Source organism: Anas acuta, chromosome 11 (assembly GCF_963932015.1).
Source record: "Anas acuta chromosome 11, bAnaAcu1.1, whole genome shotgun sequence".
Lineage (NCBI taxonomy): Eukaryota > Metazoa > Chordata > Aves > Anseriformes > Anatidae > Anas > Anas acuta.
In genome coordinates this window covers 4,656,548-4,677,330 of record NC_088989.1, presented here as the reverse complement: position 1 = coordinate 4,677,330, position 20,783 = coordinate 4,656,548, and the positions used below count along the sequence as shown (strand labels likewise).

General features: G+C 48.2%; 1 protein-coding gene across 13 annotated transcripts in view; it reads right to left on the bottom strand.

The window, feature by feature from the left end:
• The window catches only part of FOXP1 (forkhead box P1), a 364,305-nt gene that overhangs the window by 156,051 nt on the left and 187,471 nt on the right, over positions 1–20,783 (bottom strand). For 12 of the 13 annotated variants that reach the window (XM_068694646.1, XM_068694645.1, XM_068694644.1 and 9 more), the window contains one exon: positions 2,142–2,323. In XM_068694646.1, coding sequence (XP_068550747.1) covers positions 2,142–2,312 — 171 coding nt within the window. In that variant the 5' untranslated portion in view covers positions 2,313–2,323. Of the gene's footprint in view, positions 1–2,141; positions 2,324–16,572; positions 17,091–20,783 lie in introns of those variants that run through there. The other variant, XM_068694643.1, reaches the window with a different exon arrangement.

The window sequence follows — 20,783 nt, the reverse complement described above, 5'->3', positions numbered from 1 at the left end:
AAAAGATTTGAATGAAATGCTCTTAAGAAATAGCTGTTTAATTCAGAACTCATTCATTTGTATTGAAGAAGCGTTCTGTGGAACGCATTCTGTTAAGTGACCTGAGAGCATATGTTGTATATGGAGAAACATCTAAACATTATGCTCCATGTTGTATGTGTATCTGTAAATGCTTGCATTAGCTGTCTGAAAACAACGGGTTTTTCTTCTTTTCAGCATTTAAAAATATTTTCCAAACACAAAGATTGATATTTTTATGCTGGCTCTGGTTACCCTTTTGTTGTCATCTTTTTTTTTTCAATAAGTGTTTGAAACTTTGCAATCAACTTGCTCTTTAAAAGATAACTCCATGGAAAAGTTAGTCATCGAAACCAATTAAGAGCAGCATTCAAACACAGAACATAAAGGTCTTTTAAGCACTTGGAGGAAAGCGAGCTAAGCAAACACGTTTGTTGTGCTGGCAGAAGAGAAATAAACTGGGGGCGACACGCGGAGCCAACTGCAGGCAGCCCTGCCCCAGCTGTGCCGGGCACCAGGGGAGGGCTGAGGACCCGTTAGGAAGGAATCTGTGCCCCTCTGTAACCAAATGGGCGGCTGGTGAATGCCACAACGGGGTGGAAGGCAGCGAGAGCCCTCTGGGTGGCTACGGAAAGCAGCTGGGAGCAGGAGGGACGCAGCAGAGGGCTGTGCCCTGCTGCTGGGCCGTGCCCCGCAGCGTGCCCGGGTGCTCCCTCGGCTCCTCTCTGCTCGGAGCGGGCAGGAAGCAGCGCTGCTGGAAAATTCCATAGTGCTCCTATGGAAAAGGCAGTGTAATTAACTCGTTTTGATATGAAGCCTTTTTAAGGAGAGACCTTTGTGCTGAACATATTTTACTGTTCCAATCCTCTTCCACTGTCCTATATTAATCAAAGCTGTAACCCCTGTTGTCTTTGCACTACGAATCAGAATGTGCCCCTGGCGAAGAATGAGGGAAAAGTCAACAGGAATTAAGTTTCAGTGCAACTGTTTACTCAACTGTGGCCTGCAGTTATTGAAATTTTATCCGTGGTTTTGTGTGACTACTGCAGTAATGAATTCAGCATGGCTGTGATTTTCTCACTGATGGTATTCTCACTTCAAGTAAAAACCTGTAGGATGAAAATGATTGAAACAACCCAAATCTATGCATTTAGTATCATCCATGTTTCTGACTTGTTTAATTACAGCAGCTTTCTGTCTTAGGTTGGCAAACGGGGTCCCTGGCTCCTCCACAAGCCCGCAGTTTGCTTTGTTTTTGAGTGCAGGTTTTTCTTCTCCACAACAACCTGCTAAAAAGATCACTGTACACTTAGGGGAGCCTTAACCAGCTGCCAATCGCTTATTTAAAAGGTTTGAAGAATGCTTATTGCATTAGAGAAGTGAGGGGTAGGCCTAAGTGTATTCACGACAGCTCTCCTGCAGCCTTTGTTCCCAAACACGTTAATGATACATGCCCAGCACTCCAGTGTAAAATTTCCTGAGAGAGTTGCAAAATTTTATCAGAGGAAAGAAAAAGGACAAAATGTATTATACGGATAATTCACACTGGTGAACGTAGTCACTTCCCAGAAAATACACTAATTACAATACAAAGGGAAAGGCTAAGGCACAATTTTGTTGCGATTCTTCTGAATTGAAGAGAGCCCTGACGCGCGCTTTATTTATTTATTTACTCCAAAGTTTTGCCACAGCAGATACCTCCACAGCGTTTCTCGCTAATAGAAAACATTCTGTTGATAGAGGTTGCTAGGTTATATTAAAAATTGTTGCAAAAACAAAACTGAGCATTAGTGTATTTTCCACCCAGTGACATATTTTGGAAACCAGTTATTTGTATACAGCGGTTCACCCAATCGCTGCCACCAGACTCAACACACTCAGGCCCTGATCTTTGGGTATTGCCAGGGAACGATTTAAAAAGAACTCTGGAAAAAAAGAAAGTCTAACATTTCTCTTTACATTGCGATCGCAATCCTCTACAGACAAAAAATGTACAGAATGTTGTAGGCAGGTCCTGAAAGCATCCTCTGACTGGCAAACGTGAAGGGTTTGGGGGTGGGGAGGGGGTTAAATGCTTCATGCTTTTTCTGGAAGTAGGAAAATTGTAATATGTCTTACAGTACCTGCTGTTGCTGAAGATGTGTTAAATCTGCAGCCCCAATTTCAACTGAAGGTGTCTCGCCGTTTGATCTCACTTCCCGTAGGCTGCACTCTAGTAAATGGTTGCCACCGCTCGCTCCATTCTGAATGGCTGAACCGTTACTTTTTGTCTCAGTCCCAGATTCTTGCATCATGACTCAAAAACCTGAAATAATTTAGGGGAGGGGAAAAAAAAGCAGCTGTTAAAACAGTTGCTGTATATAAGGAGACATGCCCTGTTTTAAATCCTGCCAAAACTGTAAACATTTGTCATTTCCCTTCATACGATTTATCTTTCATTAATGGTTCATGCTACTAGTTTATGTTTATTTATCTGTTGGTACAGCTATAATTTTAGTAAGTACGTTCTGTTCTAAATATAGTATTTTTTGCTCAACATCTTTTTTCCCTTAGAGAAAAAAAAATATTTTCAAATGAACACACAGAATCCATAATTAAATTTCTCTAGTTACATCTGGATGCTTTCCTTTGAAAGCCATGAGTCATTCTTTGCAACATGTGATGGACAACATCGAAAACTTCATATATAGTACGCAGGGACAGGTAGGGGAAGCAGAGCATTCAGCATTTTGGTTTCCATCCCCACTGTGATACTGCTGAATTAGTCCCTTTTATTACCATGAATCAATTTAGGCTGAGCCTGGGATGTGCTGGACACCATCGGTTCTCGCTTGGAGCAAACTGCTTCAGCGGCTCACAGAACTTGTGCTTTTGGCAAATTTATTGGATTTGGCCTGACTTTGGAGGCACTGTGGTGTTATGGTGAAAAGGCTCCTGAGTTATCTGTAGCAAGTTATCTGTGTACTGGGCTAAACATCATCTTCGCAGTCACAGCTCTGCACGGCCAGCCAGCAGGCTGTTCGTAACTCTTGGTGGATGTTTGTCTGTGGATCTACAAAATGCTGTGCTCAGCAGTTATGCCTGTGGGTCACAGACCCCACAATGAGAAGGAGGAGGAGGAGGAGGAGGACTGCCCAACTGCTTTCCCCAAGATCTGTTGGGATTTCACGTTGTGTTTTTGTGAATGAACTGGCAGCACAAGACCCCAAGCAAAGCACATATGCCACTTTCCAGCTGCAAACCACTGCCTTTGAGATGTGCTGATGAGTTGTTTTATAGGTATTTCCACCTGCTATGCCCCGAGTTACCAGATTTACACATAATTAATCTGATCTGCTTCTGCCAGCCCACCCCTCCCTCCGATTCCAGCCTGGGGAGAGCTGTGCTGCGTGCTCAGAGCCCGGTGCCCACTCAGCACCCACACGGGAGCCAAGCACCTCCGTGCAGGGCCGTGCGCTTCAAAATTCAGCAGCTTCACGCGCCAGGAAGAACTGGGGGACTGCTTCAGGTCCATCCCTACCCTGATTCAGAAGGAAGCACGAAAATCCTTTCCAGGGCATAAGGGAAAATACCAGTCAGAAAGGGAGAGGAGCACAATGCCTCTCTAATGGACACGTACCAGGGGAGAAGCCTTTCCCAGGGCTCCAGGGGAGCCCAGCGTGGCTGGAGGCAAGGCCTCGTCCTTCCAGCACAGGCGCCCACCGTCACCACGACGCGCTCCAGCCACACGCACAAAAACCAGGCCGCTTTTTCACTTGGTAGCTTCAGCCATTCATAACCATGATCCATCCGGCTGATAATCAAAATGTCATCACCGAGAAGCAGCTGACTAATGAGGGCTTTGTCAGCACCACCACGCTCCGGCCTCAGCTCTCCTCGCTGATTCACGGCCCGGGCGGGCAGGCCGCTCATTAGCGGGACCCCGCTCCAGTCATGAAGGGATCTATTCAGGCTGCCGGCCGCCCGAGCGCATGGATGGTGCTAGGACAGATTCAAATGTTCCGATTACATTTAAATAAATTTCAGCTGGGCTATGGAAGCCTCTTTCAATCTGTTTTGTGAAATCTTGGAATTATGCAAGGAGACAAAAGGGCTTGGGGCTCATTACAAAGCTTCTGTCAGCCCCCTTGTAAGAGCTCCAGAGATCTAAACTAACCTACGGCTTTCCCAACGCCACGAGTAAATGCTTTGGGGTTTTAGCATGATCCTGCTCTCACACAGACTGAGCACGGTGTGTTTTTCATTTTCGACACTATCAGGAAACCCGACAAGCACAGTGAGGTCTATGCAAGCATCTAGCAGGCAAGGCTGGATTACGCACTGGGCAGCGACTGCGCCTCTTTTCACCAGAGATGACTCAAGAAATTGCTCTAACTCCTTCCCTTCCATCTAAATTTGAGGTCAAGCCTCAGCTGGAGGAAACGGAGCATTTCATTAATGTAACTCAGGACAAGGAGACCATGCAGGACTGCAGCAGCAGGTGAAACCCCAAGACTCATCTCTCGGCCTGCTGCGATGCCCAGCGGTGTGTCCCTGTGCTGAGCAGGCCCTGGGGCAGGCCGCCCAGCTGAGGACAGGCACCCTAAAATGGCTGCAGGTACCTCCAGGAGACACCACAGCTAAAAGAGATGGTAAAACCAACGTGCCCCAACAGTAAAAAGCACATTTCATTCTCAAACACTTCTGATGCAACAGATCGACTGGAGGCAAGAGCACGGATAAACTACTAAGGAGGGTAAGAGAGAGCAGCGACCAAAGCTCGGAGATGCCTTTGACAGCAGCAAGAAGAATGCACACCACCGAGGAGCAGATCTATCACTGCCTGATCAGGATTTGTTGGCTTGCCCTTCTGAGCAAAATATCTCCAGGACACAGAAACTAGTTCACAAACAAACTGGTCAAGAAATTATTTATTGCCTCGAGGACTGCAAAATGCTCCTGGAAAAAAACAACAGCAGCTATTGCTACAATTTTTCCAACCTATAGGACAGAGAGAAGGATGGATTATTTGCAGTATTCGGTAACAAAAAGATCACCGAGTTCCTGAGCACGTGTCCAGGCTCCCTTTTACATTTCCAAGCACCCCAAGCAGCTACCAGCGGAGCTGTGTGGGGTTGCCCTTGCGATGTTCCCAGCAGAACCAGTGCAAACAGCAGGGAACTGGAGCTAGAGGTGGAGTGCGCAATGGGAACATCAGGCAGTAAAATTAAAATTGTGATGATTTGGACTTCCAGGGCTTTGCCCACTCAAAGATTATTTTAAAAGCAGAAGCGAACATCTCTGAGCAAATTTTGATTTAAGAACACCCATTCATGGGCAGTCAACTTCAATATAACTTCAGCTGGACACCAATACAAAACAAATCCACTTTGCTAAAATGCCTCCAATACAAAGCAGGATTTTCAAGGCAGAGAAGATAAAACTGTTTATTTCTTCCCTGTAGTCAAATGTGAGTTGACATAAATAATCACAGTTTGGTTTGATCATTAAGCGTCATGTCATGAAAATCAACCTGCGAGAGCTTTCTGCAAGAATGATTATTATTTGTCTTTTTGAGCACACCTAAATGAGCTGAGGTGATAGTACACTGAGGATGGCTGAGATAATTGTCTCTCTTCAGCGCAGAGGAGCAGGCCTTACAGAAGCCTATTAGTGAAGTCTGTCATTCAAAACTGTGAAAGAAAAAAGCAAAGCAGGGCTGACTTTATTGTGTTCTGTGGCAATCGAACCGAAGCTTTCTGTCGAGTACCACCAACATCGATTCTGGTCCGAATACAACCCTAGGTAAGCAGAACGGTACCAAAAAAGCTGTTGTGCATAGTGATTTATTGTAGGAATACCGTACTCCACAAAAGCTTCCCTGACATACCAGACACCGCATCCCGACTCGAGAAATGCAATGGCAGAAGAGCACGTCCGCCTTGCACGTTGTACCAAGCAGAATGACTCTCATATCAATTCTGCAAAGGAAAATGTATTTTAACAGCTTAAAATAGATGGGTTCTTATCACTCTAAGTATCTTTTTTTTTTTTTTTCATAAAAATTCTACACTATTTCATGTTAGGGGTGGATACAGAACGACTCTTCAGATTATTAAAGGTGACACAAGATGCTTTTCCCCTCAGAAGGGCCCAAAGATAAGCTGCAACATGAACAACAAACTTCCACAGCTGCCCTTGTAGAATTGCAACCTGAAATCCAGGAGCTTGTATTAAACAAACTGTTCATATATGACTTAGTATCAGCTTCATTTAAAAATCTCACAACAGAGATCGATTTTTCAAGATTCTGGACTTAACCTGCACAAAACCTCTTCTAGTTTTGATGTACAGCCAACTACAAAGCCCAAACCATATGGTTTGGCTCATCTCTTTGCTTAATATGTTATGTTCAAGGTAAGGGGGTAAAATTTCAATGGAGTGGAATCAAACTGATGCACACTGTCAATAGGAGGACAACAGCTCATTGTCTTCCAGATGACTTGGAGACAGCTTGATTTCTTAAGGGCATGGTCAAAATTGAAAAAACACAGGTCGGATGTGAACTTTGGCTGAATGAAAAGGATCTTTCTGAGGACTCTGGAGTCAGTGTTTTGAACTAAAAAGATACAACCTGAAGGAATTCTCATTTTGAAAACGTTCTGTGCCAATCCATTTTTTAAAAAGTCCTTAACATCACTAAGTCCAGATGCTGCAGATACACATCTCTTAGCTCCACCGGCCTAGCGAGATGAGCAAGGTTAAGCACGGAGATTAGCAGGCCGGAGGTGGGCACTGAAGTGTGCAATTTCTGCAATTCTGCTACCGGTGGAGTTTCTAAAGACCTAGCAGCATTGTTTAATGTCAGCACGAGGGAGGATTTTCTCTCTGATGCACCCGTCAGAATAAGGACCCACTGCAAGCCTGAAAGAGTAAGGGACAGCCACCCAGACCTGGTGGGATGCCCTCCCATACACGGAGGCATCTGGTGAGATGTTTTTAAGACTCCTGAATAAGCTCCAGTCCGCACTTCTAAGAACCTCATCACCTTAAAAAAACTATCCCTGGGGTCTTCTGGGCCTTAAAATCCTTCTTTAAATATGATTCCAGACTCGACCTGGGCTACAATTGGAAAGTCACTAGCAAGGCTGATGATTTTATTTTGGCGACTAGTATCTGGAGGTTTTTACAAATACATATGTGCACATAAAGATCTTTCAACATTTCTGTCCCCTGGGAACAATGCAAGAGCAAAAACGTTGTCATAATACATCCCCTCTTTGTCACATTTGTGAAAGATTTTAAGCTAACAAAAAGTTCAGCCTTTATTCCAGGGCAGTTAATTAAGGTTGACCAAGTCAGGCAGAAGTAAATTAACTTGGCTGATCAATTATTTATATGAAGCAGAATAAATGCCCTTAAAGAACTTGGCCCAGCCATGAAAGCATGTGTAAATTAAACTAAACACAGATTTATAAAATATCTTTCTACTTGTATGGATAGAAGAGTAATGGTAAAATCAGCTTTAAGTAAGTGATCAAATGACAAGTTCTAGCCCTAAATTCTCTAGCAGGCACACCATCCACACAGGCATCATTCATACGTAAATATTTTACCTATTTGTTGCAAGCAGCTCCCCAAAGCAAGCTCAGGACCAACTTTTGAGTGCTTCTCCGCATGACTATGAAAAACAGAACAACGTTTGGAAGCGCTTCACAGCAATGCAGCGCTGCGAGGCAGGATTTTGCCTCTTGAAAACTAACACGCTCCAGAGGGTGAACGGCAAGACAACACAAAAGCACGAGCAGAGAGCTGCTTCTTACCAACAGCACAGGTACAAAAGCAACGTGAAGGCAGCGGGGCGCTCCCAGCTCTGCCCGTCACCAGCACCGAGGACCACGAGGGCTTTCCCAGCGCTGAACTCACAGCTGGACCCTTTTAGTGCCGGTACCTCTGGAGCAAGTGGCTGGCCAGGGAAAGCGCCTCAGGCTCCTCATCCTGCCACAAGTCCCGAGTGTTTCCAGGAACATGCTCCGACGGTCTCCAGCAGACGCCGAAACCCCCATTTAGTCCGGCTGACAGCCTGTCCCGAGGCCGGCCAGCAGCACCGTCCCGCCAGCCATGAGTTCGGTCAAACAAAAAGGATTCACTAGTGGAAATTAAAAGCCTTGTGTAAGGTAAGGCTTTGATCTACCGTGGGGGAAGGCGTACAGATGTTCAGCTGCTCATTTACTAAATTACACCATGTCACAATTAACTGTGAATCAGCCAGCTTCACATGAGCAGCTCGAGGGCTGCCACCACGCTAAATACAGAAATAATGCCGGGGAGGGGAGTCCAAACTAGCCAGGTGGACCAGATGACTTCTCTCTGCCTGCGTCTGCGGTTAGTACGACTATTAGAAAGAGCCATCCCGACATATGGCACGGTTTAAGTAAATCAGATCACCCTGAACTCACCAGCCTTTCTCAACTTACAAACCCCTCAGCTCTCGTCGTTGCAGATGGGTGCATACCCATCATGCTTTTAGAGTTTTCAGTAGCCGTCATTTATCCTGCTGACAGGGTGTATTTTAGGTATAATTATGTACTAACTAACTATAGATCAACTGTCAGTACATTAGGGTACTTTTGGGATAAAACTTCATGCTTACCCCTTTGAAGGCCACTCGCCTACACGCTACTGGTGGTTGCTGAATTGTGCAGGAGTACGAGAAGGGAGAACTGGTTGCAAAGAGCAATTAAAGATGATCTTTAGGAACCAACCAAAATAGTACGGCACAGAACGAGTCAGACTGCTGTCCTGAAAAGCGATGCTGAGTCACGTCTGACAGCCGCGCTTCTTCCAGGAGAGGCAAACCTGGAGCAAGGGAAGGGAGGAACGCGCACGGGAAGTGCGGGAAGAGGAAACAAAGAGACGGCGACAGATACGAGGTGAAATCCTTTGATATTTCCTCAGCTTAAAGAGGTAATTCAGTGCATAAAGACGGATCCTTGAAATTTCAAAGGATGAAACTCACACAACAAAGATTGTCAAGAGTGCTATTTTCTAGGATTAGAACAAAAATGTGTTGGGATTTGCTATATGATCTTACATGGCTGAGCACGACTGTATACTTGCTGTTATGCAAGCACCATCTTCCAATACAGAATTTTCATAATTATAACAGAAAGGCGTAAATTTTCTAATGCATGGCAGTTCAAAAAGTAATCAAGAGAATGAGCCTGAGGGCTATTTTAATGTATGCAAAGCTAGTGACCCACAGTAAATGGGAGGTAGGCTTCAATGAATGCAAAGTAATGCACACATACTAAAGACCTGGTCTGATGAGGGACGGCTAAAATTAACACCCAATTAATTTCCGAATTGACAAACAAATGAAACCCATAAATCTAGTTTCTCATTAATTTTCTTGTGGTATAATTTAAAGCAGTAATATGAGGGCAAAAACTGAGCATTATCCATCATAAATATCAAAAAAGATAGCACTGTAACACCATAAATTATGCATATTACCTGTTGTTAAAAATGATTAATGTATTATCAACTTTATCGCGCACTGTATATGTCTAGACGTATCTAAAAGCTGAAATTTCATTTAGTGCTTAGGAAATAAAGGGTCCGGCAGAAACGGGATTATCCGCAGCACGGCCTCGGGTTCGTGCTCCCATCTGGGGCTGCGAGGGGCGGCGCTGGACTCGTCCCCAGCCTCGGGTCGGCTGAGCCCGTGGTGGAGGCGATGCGCCGAGCCTCCCCGGGGAAGGGGAGCAAACCACACTGCTCCCGGAGCATCCCCACGAGCCCATCCACGGCGTGGGCCTGGCACCCAGCTCGCTCGGGGCTGCTCCCTGTCCCCGCACAGGGCAAGCGCTGCCTGGTGATGCTGAGCCACGGGGAGGGCAGAGAGGGAAGAACTGAACAAGGAGGGGGAAATGTGAAGAGTTCTGTAACTAAATCCAGTGGGTGAGCAGCTGGGGCTTTCTAGAAGTGCTTCAGCACATCACCTTGGCCAACGGGAGAAAGATGCGGGTTGCCTGACCTCCTGCCTGCGGCCTCACCAGTGAGAAGCTGAATTTCTGCCTACCTCAACCCATAGCAGGGCTTCTGTCCCACTTTCCACCCTGCAGTCTCCTGAGGAGCAGCTCTACCTACGGCTGCCTATCTGCAGCCTGCCACAACTTTTTATTTATTTCTTTATTTATGTTAACTGTACACAGCATCACTGCCTTGTTCACCATTTGTGTGTGTGGCTCACTTCAGGGCCACGGGAACCTGAAATCACTTAGAGGCAGCTCAGTGAAAGGCTGACTGATGCTCTGCAGGAGCTGAAATTTAAGACAGCCGTGGTTAGAAGGGAAGGACAGGCAGGAGCCTAAGCCCAGTTGTGCCACGCTGGCTTATTGTGAAATCATGGCCAAACAACTTAGAGGAGCTCTCACTGCTGGTATCCCTGAGATTATCAGTGCTGCTGTGGGTGTTACTGACCACAACCAGGAAGAACAGAGAACAAGAAAATCCAAGGAAAATTAATTGAAATGGATGTCACAAGGTTGCCACTGCTTCTTTTCAGAGAGCTAGAGCTGGTCCCCATGAAATACTCGTGCACCGAATCACACTGAACTGCAAGACAAAAGGCCTCACTTCTTTGCTTCGGGTAGGTGATCTGTAGCCTGCTTGTTGGGACTGGATACAAAAGCCATAAAACTCCATCTTACCCTTACCTGCCAAATACAGCCCACGACGACTGCCAAGCTTTCTCTCCCCGCTCACATAACCCAACATTTGTTGGAGACCCGAGCGTCAGGCAGAGGAGGCGGACAGCTCTGCTTTCCCTGCCTGAGCATCTTGCGTTCCCCCTTCTTTTAACACATCCACGGGGAAGTCGCTCCCAGTCTCACCTTGGATAAACAAATCCCCTTTGTGAAGCTAGCTCTCCATCAATCCACACCTCTCAGCCTGACAGCTATTGAGATCCACAAAGCTCACGCCACGGCTGCGGCGAGGCTCTCGAGCTGGGCCATTTCCAGGCGAGTGGCGAGGAGGATGCAGCGTTTACATCCCGCCACTGGCCGAGTGAGGTTCCTTCCTCTCTCCCGGGGAGAGCTGTCTTCCAGCCACAAGCTTGACCGAAACCGCCCTTCCCATCGCTGGGACCATCGTTTATTCGGCAGGGAAGGAACGGCGAGCAGCAAACCACCCAACCCAGCCCAAAACCATGCCTCATCGTGCCACGCTGCTCTGCGACGGCCACCGTGAGGCTGGGACACGGCAGTGTGGGCGTTAGAGGAAAGCCCCTCGCCGGAGAGGGGCACGGCACCGCTGCACGTCCCTCGGGAGGCACCCACCTGCGGGGTCTAGGTGAAGAGAGGAACAGAAACGCAGCCGCTCTCACAGCCCGGGGCCCCTCTGTTTGTGTGCACGCCGCTCGGCGCCCGCAACGTGTGCTCCCAGTCCCTCTCCCGGCGAAGAAGGCAACCAGAATACCCAACTTACTGGAAGGCCAGAGCTGCATTTAATAAACACGTTGGCGTGGCAGCACGGAGATGGCAGCAGCACTGCTTCACCACAATGACACCAACCCTTGCGAGACTGAGCGCTGGCGGCACGTTAACGAGGAGCCCACCCCCCCGGCGCAGCTCCAACAAAGCGTTTCTAAACCGTCTACCGGCCTCCAGAAGTCAGAAACCACCCCGAAGCCAGGTGCAAGTCCTCAGCACTTGTGCACGACGCTGTTCTCACTTCACTATTTTCCCCCAGACGCAGGCAGCCAGGCCGGCTGCTTAATGCCCGCGGGCACAGCCACGGCTTCAGGCACCCACCTCCCGGCAGCCAAAACAGGCCTGGAGCACTGGGGTGAGGCAGGGAAAGCAGGACGTCACATTTCTATCCAGATTTTGTTCCTCACCTTTCCAAGGGATGAGAAAGCCAAATATTTAATTGCTTCCTTCAGTAGCTTTTTATACACGGATATTCAAGATATTTTAATTGATAATTCCTACATAAAGGCGCAGGCACCACCTTCATACAAAAAGAGTTAATATTTCCTTCTCAAGGTCACTCTCTAGGAGGGTTTACTCCCTCTGTGTGCGACGCCCTAACAATTTACTGTACATGCTAACAGGTCCTGCCTGGCGTTCGAAATCCAGAAACAATAACAAACAATAATTTTGAAAAACAAAGATGGTGTGAGTGACTTTTCTTGCTCATTTGCAAAACAACCCAAAAGCAACAACTACCAGGAGGGTGCTCTCTAATTAGAACTCTCTGAAAGCAGAGAGCAAATAGCCAGCATACAGAAATTAGCAGATGTAAATGCTGCTTTCCAGTTATAAATAGGATACAGCAGCTCAGGCACCTCCCTTGCAGGAGAGGGAATGGCAAAGAGCATTTGTAACTTGGGTACCTTCTCTCCGTTCAGATGGCTCTGCTCTTACACCAGAGATTTTGCTCAGATCTCAGAAATAAAAGTGAAAGCTTCGCCTTTTCAGACTTCATCGATTACAATCGGACAGGAGCAAGGAGGGAAACCAAAACAGCCCCGACCCAACGCTGCACAGAACTCGAAGGCCGTTCTTCTGGGGCAGTTACCTGGTTCAGAGCCCTATACCTTTGTCCTAGACCTTCTAACTCCTTGTTTGCTCCATACAGGATTTTCTAGCCATCAGCCGCCTATCGCTGTGCTAGTCGTCTTGCAGGAGTGCTCTCTCCCTTCTGAAAAAAGCAAACAACTGGATAGATATCATTACACTAAGGAAATCTCTTGGAAAAACCAAACAACTTGCTAATCTTTCTAGCCCCTTCACCCAAGTTAAAGATAAGCAAAGCAAACCAAAGTGAGTTTCAGCCACATTCCAGGGACAAGCTCCCCTTTTTCTCCTTTATCAAAATCCCAGCATTTAAAGGTTTTTTTCCAGACCTTGCAGGATAAACTGCTGCTCACACCCGCAAACAAAGCAATATTTGTTTAATAACTGATTGCTGCCATGGGTACAGTAAACAAGGGGCCCAGCATTTGTGTTTATGAACAAACACATCATCTTGCAAGAGCAATTTAACATTAACCAGGTGGAATAATCAACAGATTTCATAGGTGACACTCGGGGCAGGACTAATGTAAACAGAGCAGGGAGGAGAAAGGGGCCACTCTTAGGGAATCAAGGTTGAGGCAAATGCATTACAGAGTAAACAGCTGGGAAGAACTCAAGACAAACAAATAGTCATTCTTCTGACATTTCGAGCAGCAGAAAGGTTGTACGTTACATACATCAGCTGCTGACCACCATGAAATCCAACCAGTTGGGGACCAGGCCTCCTTGTTTACACAGTGCCATGTTTGCTTATAAACAACAATTTGCTGTTACCAACCTCGCATTACTCATTGCATAAACCAGCAGATCAAGTGAGATCCTGTTAACTCTTCTGTGGATTGAGGGTTTTTTTCCCCCTTTAAACAACAACAAACAAAAAGCCTTTGCAGTCTTTCTTTGCAACCTCAGGACAACAGGCAACAGAGGAAAACACAGGGCCGTGCATCTGCTAGATAAAGGGCAGAGAAAGGAGCTGAAATCACTTGAAAGTGGTTCACAGAACAAGCTTTACCGGCCAAACCACTGATGTGGAAGATCTATTTACATTAAGAAAAAAAAAAAAAAAAATCAGCAACTGCACAAGGTGGGATGCAAAACGTTCAGTTTCTCCCCTAAAACAAACAAGCACAACGCTGCCTCTCCGCACAGCTTCATCCCTCCCGGCATGGCCGGCTGGTTTCATGCACACACGCCCATGCACAAGGCACGGTTCCTCCTTCTCTGGCCCGTCCTCAGCCCTCTTCCTTCTGCCTCCTGCCTCCAGCCTCCGATCTCTGGAGACCTCCCCTGCTCCTCTGCAGTAACCCAGGTGGTGCCAGAAGCCCCTCCAAAGCCCCTCTGTCTCCTCCAAAGTCTTCATCTCACACCAGAAAGCCCTGACCTTCAGCTACCCCTTGGCATCCCTCTCTCAGCACCACCGCCCCGTGCCATCCCTCCTGGCGGTGCCCTCCTGAAGCCCCCGAGGTTTCCCACCTCTCCCTTCCCGTCTCTCGCCCCCACGCCCCTCGGAAGATGCCCATCGCAAGCCTCCTGCGGGGAGGTTTCTGGAACTGCTCTATCTTGAACGTGGATTTCGGGCAAGATCTGAAGCAGAGGGAGAGAAGATGGATGGTCCCAGCGGCAGGGGTTAATCCAGGGCTCTGGGTTACATTCCTGCCCTGACACCATCCCTGCTGTGACCTCCAGAAGCCTCTTCATCCCTCCCGTAGGTAAAATAAGCCCTTTGAGACATCGCACTGGGTGAATGGGGATAGAGGATGCAGTTGTGGTCTATGCCACAGGTCCTTTTTTCCCCCCAAATGCCCCAAATCCTGCCCGGTGTCCCCGGTGCCTCCCGAGGAGCGCCAGCGCTGCCACCGAGCAGCAAAATTCACCCCAGGAAGCAGCCAAGGTCACAGCTGCCCGGGCACTCATCTCCTCTCCCTCATCATTTCATCTGCAAACAGCACGGTGGCGAGGAGCCTCCTCCCTCATCATTTTTTCACAAGTTTGAGAATATTTGGTACTTTTCCTCACAGCACAATCCTGGCCATCTGCGGCTGGCCAAGACACTCCGCTTCCTTTTTTTTTTTTATCAGAAAACATTTAGCCTTTTGTTGTTAAAAAAAAAAAAAAAAAAAAAAAAGCTCGCTCAAAAGCATGAAATGAGTACAACCCCCTAATAAGGCAGGTATTTAAATGAAACCCGAAAGCAGCATTGTGGAGGCAACCTCCTATTTTTCCGTACATCAGGCTGACAGCATAATAGCGGGCAGGATGAAAGGTGGGACTCGAGCACGGAGTTGGCGGCCGCGCACCAGGAAAACAGAAGTGCTGCCCCATTTCCTGTGCTTCAGCAGAATATTTCTGATGTCTGGGGCTGCCAGGGACTTAACTCGGAATTAATGATTACACACAATGCCGTCCTTTCTCCCCGCCCTGCAGGACGGCGAGGGCCAGCCTCAGCGAACGGCTGTGGGCAGGCAGGCACGGGTCACGGGGGATTTAGCTGTTTCACAGCGGCTTCAGAAATTTCGACACCGCAACCTGAAGGCTTCTGAAAACATCAAGCTCCGCATGGCAGTCGTGCTATTTCCCTGCGCGACACTGCTGCTCTCACCTCGGCTGCGCTGCCTGCTCCGCGCTCCTTTTCCAGCACGTAAAATCACAGTTTGTTCAGTACAAAGTAACTACGGGATGATAAAAACTATAAGCATATCATTCAAATGCTTTATTGGTCAAATAGATGGATGCTTTTATTAGTCCAACCTTTTTTGTAATGGAGTGCCACTGATGACCCAGTGTTAGCCTCATTCCCTGCTATTAATCACACTTCTAAGAGCTCATTTTGCTTTAAAATCTTAAGAAATTGCTATAATTTAAAGACATGGTGTCTACATAATGGGAAATGCTTCACAGATTGTATCATTTCATATCACACAGAATTTTTATGGCAATGCTGACCACGCTACCAAGGTATTACGAAACTTGAATAAAATCTATTTTATGAAGAAAAGCTAAACGTAAACTTACTTTTCTCTTTGTGGTTTGCCACATCCATAATGTTTTAATCACAGCCTTTTGGGAGCTGCAGTATTCAACTGCATGTGGCTTACATAGATTAACACCAAAAAAACACTCCCTGAACAAATATAAACAGAACAAAACAAAATTAAATGAAAATTAAATAAAAGAAAAGGACGGACCACGAGAGAAAGTCTTGCTCAGGCTGTGCTCAAACAATTTAACACAAGGGATTTATTCATTCACCGACTCTATTATCTCTTTCTTTTCTACACAGGAAAAACAGACGATGTTTACTGTGAAAAAAACTTTTATGACAAAGTGGAAGCATCTGAAGAATTTACCTAGACTGCGAATTAAACTAATATAATGATGGTCTTAACCCATATTATTAAAATGTGCTTCGCACAATGTTTCGACAGTGTTGACTGCTGCAGGAGGGAAAACACACTTAAGACAATTTCAGCCAAATGCAAAAGCAGAAGCCTTCCATTTTCCAAATGTAAAGTAAAAAGCATCTTTAACCATCTTCTTAGGAAAGAAAATGCAGGGCAATTATGTTATATGGCGAACGCAGGAGAGTGTTCTTTGCTCAGTTCTCTAACAAGGTATTAGTACCTCCTGGCCTGAGGAACACTACGTGTAAATCACATCATATTCAGAGCGTCTGCATTAATTATAATAGGAGCTGGAGAGAAACGGTAACTTTCCAGGTTGTTGCTAAGGATTAGCCCTTGTTTACAATTCTGTATTTATAGAACAAGAAAAATTTGTCAAATGAAGGGCAAAGAGGAATGCAGGAACACAAATTTAGCTTTGATTTCAAAACAAATCAGATCTTGCAAGCGTTCCCTGAAAAGAAAACCACAGTTTTTAATGTGAAGATGCAAATGAGCCTCAGAATATAAAAATGTTTTATAATTCTGTGCATTCAACACTACTAGATGTTATTTAAAGCATTTATGTTAACGTTTCTCATACTCACGGAGCAAGTCCAAGATGCTGCACACAGCATCTATTTAAAACGGCTCGCGTTTCTGGGGGGCACTGGGGAGCCGAGGAGCCTGCAGCAGGAGGCAGCAGTCGCAGGGGGTCGGGGACAGCTCCTAGGGGGTTGGAGACAGCGTGCCGGGAGGGACAAGCCCTCAGCGGGCTTCAGGCTGGCTGCGTGGAGGTGGGCATCTCCGTCCAGAGGGCAGCTCATGAATCCCAAACCCTGTGGAGCAGACGAGCTGGCTTCCCCAAACGCTGCACATCGGGCGGAGGGAATGGGATGCGAACGAGCCACCTGTTACGGAGGGCACTCAGGAACCCCGGTACAGACGACAGAAAGGGCCGCAGGGTCCGCCGTGCACAACGTGGGGTTTCTGGAGGGCGCCGCAAGGAGAGGTGGCCCCAAAATCCCCGGGTAGGGTCCCAGGCAGCAGTGCCGAAGCCCCGCGGGGACCTGCAGGTCTCAGGCACCTTGGCAGAACTGGCTGGGGAAGTTTACGCCGCTCTGCCACCAGGCTGAGGCTAAAGAAAACACTTCGGCCTCCAGCACTTTCGTTTCTTTTTGCAAACAAGGGCACACCCACTACAATTAAGTTGCAAAACTCTTTTCATTAGGGCTCCTTGTTTTCACACACTCAAAGCCTTCTAAGACCTGCAGTCCCTCCCATGCACCCATCGGTGTGTGTTGGGGGGGAAACTGAGCAAAAGCTCTTCAGTGGTTTCGGTTTATAGAGAAGCAAATGGAAAAATGCTTTTTTTTCATTAAAAAAAAAAAAAGAGTAACCACGAACATCTGAGCAGGGTGACTTGCAAGAACTCTGAGCACCTACAACTGAGAGCATCTAAGCCCTCTCGAGGATCAGGCCCGTAACACAGCACAAAAAATGCGCTTGGCTCGGGTTTTGGGGCTGTCAGGTTGTGGCTAGGACACGAGGCAGAAGGGAAGGGATCAGCCAGAACGGAACAAGTGGGACAGAATTGCTTTTCCTGCCCAGTTTTGCCTCGTTGCTTCTTTCCCAGGAACAGCCCCGGCCTGGGTCCAGAGCGAGGATCCCATCCCCGCAGATTTCCGTGCAGGAGACACGTACATCGCGCACGCGTTTCCCAGCAGCCACATGCTCGGCGGTGACACACATGGATCCCGAGCACCCAAAAATACAGTTGGGCCTCATCACACTGGCCCAACAGAGAGAAAAAAGCGTGAATTTTTTTTCCACCTCAAAATTTCATCCTGTGCCTGAGAAAACTCCCTAAAAAAGCTCTGTCGAAACCGATTTTGTTTCTACTCACCAAAAAAAGCACATATGCCTACTTTTGAGTCAGGATGCAGGAAGCCAAGCTCTTAATCCCTCTTCTGCCTCCACCCGGGGCTGAAGAGCTTCACCCCAGCTCTGAGCCGCTCTCAGGGAGGGCTGGGACGGGGAGAGGTGGCAGAGAGAGGCAACCAGGGACCAGTCACCAAACGCACCTCTGCAGTTTGCTTACGCCTACAGGTGCCCATACCTTGCCCACGCACAATGCCAGCAGGACAGGGGCCTCCCAGCAGCCAGCACAAACCACTCCGCAGGGCCCTCAGCCACAAGAATCCTGGCAGAGGTTGCTCTGGGCTCGTGGCACGGCCTTCCCGGGCTGTGTCCCCAGCAGCAGGGAGCAGAGCCCTTCCCAGCCGCGTCCTTGCCGTCCGCTGGGAGCCGCGGGGACGCGCTCAGCACCCGCAGCCTGCGGCCGTCGCCATCCCCGTGCAGGTGCACGGTCCCGCAGATGTGCTGGCTCCTGAGCGCCTGCGGCTTCCTGCTCCCAGGGCTCGTGGAAGAGGAGGATCCGCTGTGTTTACTCTCTCCTCGAGGCGAGAGGATTCAATGTCAGGATGTGCAGCAAGAGGGTAATTCGCACCCCGAACTCGATGGTGCGATGCCGCAGCCGCAGCCTGCGTGATCTCCTCCTTTGGATTAAAGCTGTTTGCACAAGTCAGAGCAGAACAAGAAGAGGAACAAAACATACAGTGTATTTTGTTCTGTGCTGCAGCCACATATTTCAACTGCCTCAGACGAATTCTTAGAGTAAACACAGCTTTAAAAGAAAATAGCTAGAATAAAGAGCTTCTGGAAAGTTCCTCCTGATTATGCATGCAAGAATTCTGCTACTGCTTCCTCCCATCATCTGAAAAATAAACCAAGCACCCAACTTCTACAACTATCCGCAGAAGTGCTATTTTTCTGCAACACGTTACAACCCTATCTGAGGTCTGCGAGTTGTAATGAATGCATCTTGTTTTGTAAAATACACAGAGGAGCTCAATTAAATGAACAACTGTAAAGGAAATAGAGCTGATAAAGGAATTAATGCTCTCGGCGCCAGATCATAACACAACATCTAGGATAACAAAACCATGTCAAACATGCAACCGCTGAAGACTTGGAAAAAAAAATAAGAAGTTCCATCCTAAAATACTTTAAAGCGTGTCAAATTAAGATGTGCAGAACTTAGAGAGGGGAGAGGGGAGCAGGGGCAGCAGCAGGGGTCCCGCTGATCGCACGGCCGCACCCCAGCATCCCACCAGCACGCCCCGACCTCCCAGCAGCCGTGCGGACACCCGCAGGGTTTCCTACCCAGCGCCGAGTCCAGCCAGAGCTGAGTGCTGCTGCCGAACAGCCCCGGGCACCCCGCGTTACGGAGGAGACCACAGGAGACGGATTCGAGCCCCGCCGATGCTAGGAAGAAGCCTTTAGGATTTACACGCCATCACCTGCTCGGCTGAGCGGTGTTTTCCCCGCGCTCCCTTTTCATTGCGCAACTGTTTTCCGAAGGCAAAGCAAACCCCGTCCCCCACGCGGCCCCGCCAAGGTAGGGTTCTGGAATTCTTTCACTCCTCGCAGTTTGCATCCCCGTCTCCTTTTTTCCCTGCCATTTGCCTGTGCCTCGCTCTCTCCGGCTGCCCACACGCTGGAAGCGAGCCGCCGGCCGCGGTGCCTGCTCAGGCTGTCTGCACACACGACACCAGTGGGAGTGCGGAGTAGAGCTCAGCCGGAAGGGAGAAATTTAGGGTTCTGCACAACCTCGCACCTCGGCTTTTCTCCTTCGCAGTTGGCGTGTGAACTTGTAACTCGGAAATTTCAAGTTCCCACCGATCTTCTGGCAACCCGAACGCAATTTTCAGGAAAACATAGTATGCGGCTTCTGGCACGCGAAGCTACGTGCTGAGACTTTTCAGACACAACATGCAAAGGTGATGCTCTCGCAAGCCTTTAAGGGCTTCCTGGATTAAACATGGGCTTGGAAGCCGGGAGCACAAGATTCCGACTCTGACAAGCAGTAATGAAAATCTGTGTTCAAACAGCTCCGCAGACACGTCCGGAACGGGCGCAGGACCTGCACAGGGAGCAGCTGGGGCTCGGAGACGTCGCCATGCGCCCCCCGATGCACACCATGCAGCGAGCCGGGCACCCAGAGTCAGCTGCAGCAGTCCCACCCGTGTACTTCTTACTTAAAAGGCAAGGCTATAGGCGCTTTTTGGCAGCATCGAACGTTAGTATACTCGGGGGAGAGGAGGGAGGAAAATACTTCAAATTACAGAGATGCTAATCTCCCACTTTTGATGTGCCCAGCCATTAGTCAAGTTGCTCCGGCGAAGCATCTGGGCTGAGCCAGGGGCAGCGCGAGGGGCCCCGCTCCGGCCACGGCCTCCCCATGCCAAGGCAGCGACCAACGCTCGCCTCCTGCTCCCCGTGGCCTGTCCTCGCCTTTGGTGAAGGCAGCCCGCATCCCTTCCTGCCCTCGCTGTGTGGGTTTAGCCTGGAGCGTACTTCTTCCCTTCCTCGCCCAAGACCTTTCATCACAGCAACACGAAGCCAAGGAGCCTCTCGAGGAGCAGCAGCCCCAGCAGCGTGGAGCTGCGCACAGTTTCTAGCCGGGAAGATGCCACGGGTGGGAGGGATGTCAGGAGACTACGGACAGCATCAGAGCTCCACACACCTCGGCCAGCAGCTCTCCCAACACTAAACACACAAAGAATTAATTCTCAACATCAGGGCCCAGAGACAGCCATGGCCCACCAAGGCCATCCAGAGAAAAGATCTGTAGCAACTTCAGTTGAGGAGTAAGATGTACCATGATTAATTCAGCCTCAACCTAATTTTGTATCACTAGGAAATACTGAACTGAATGTGAAATTACACAGACTGCGGCATTGGGAAGGGCACATAA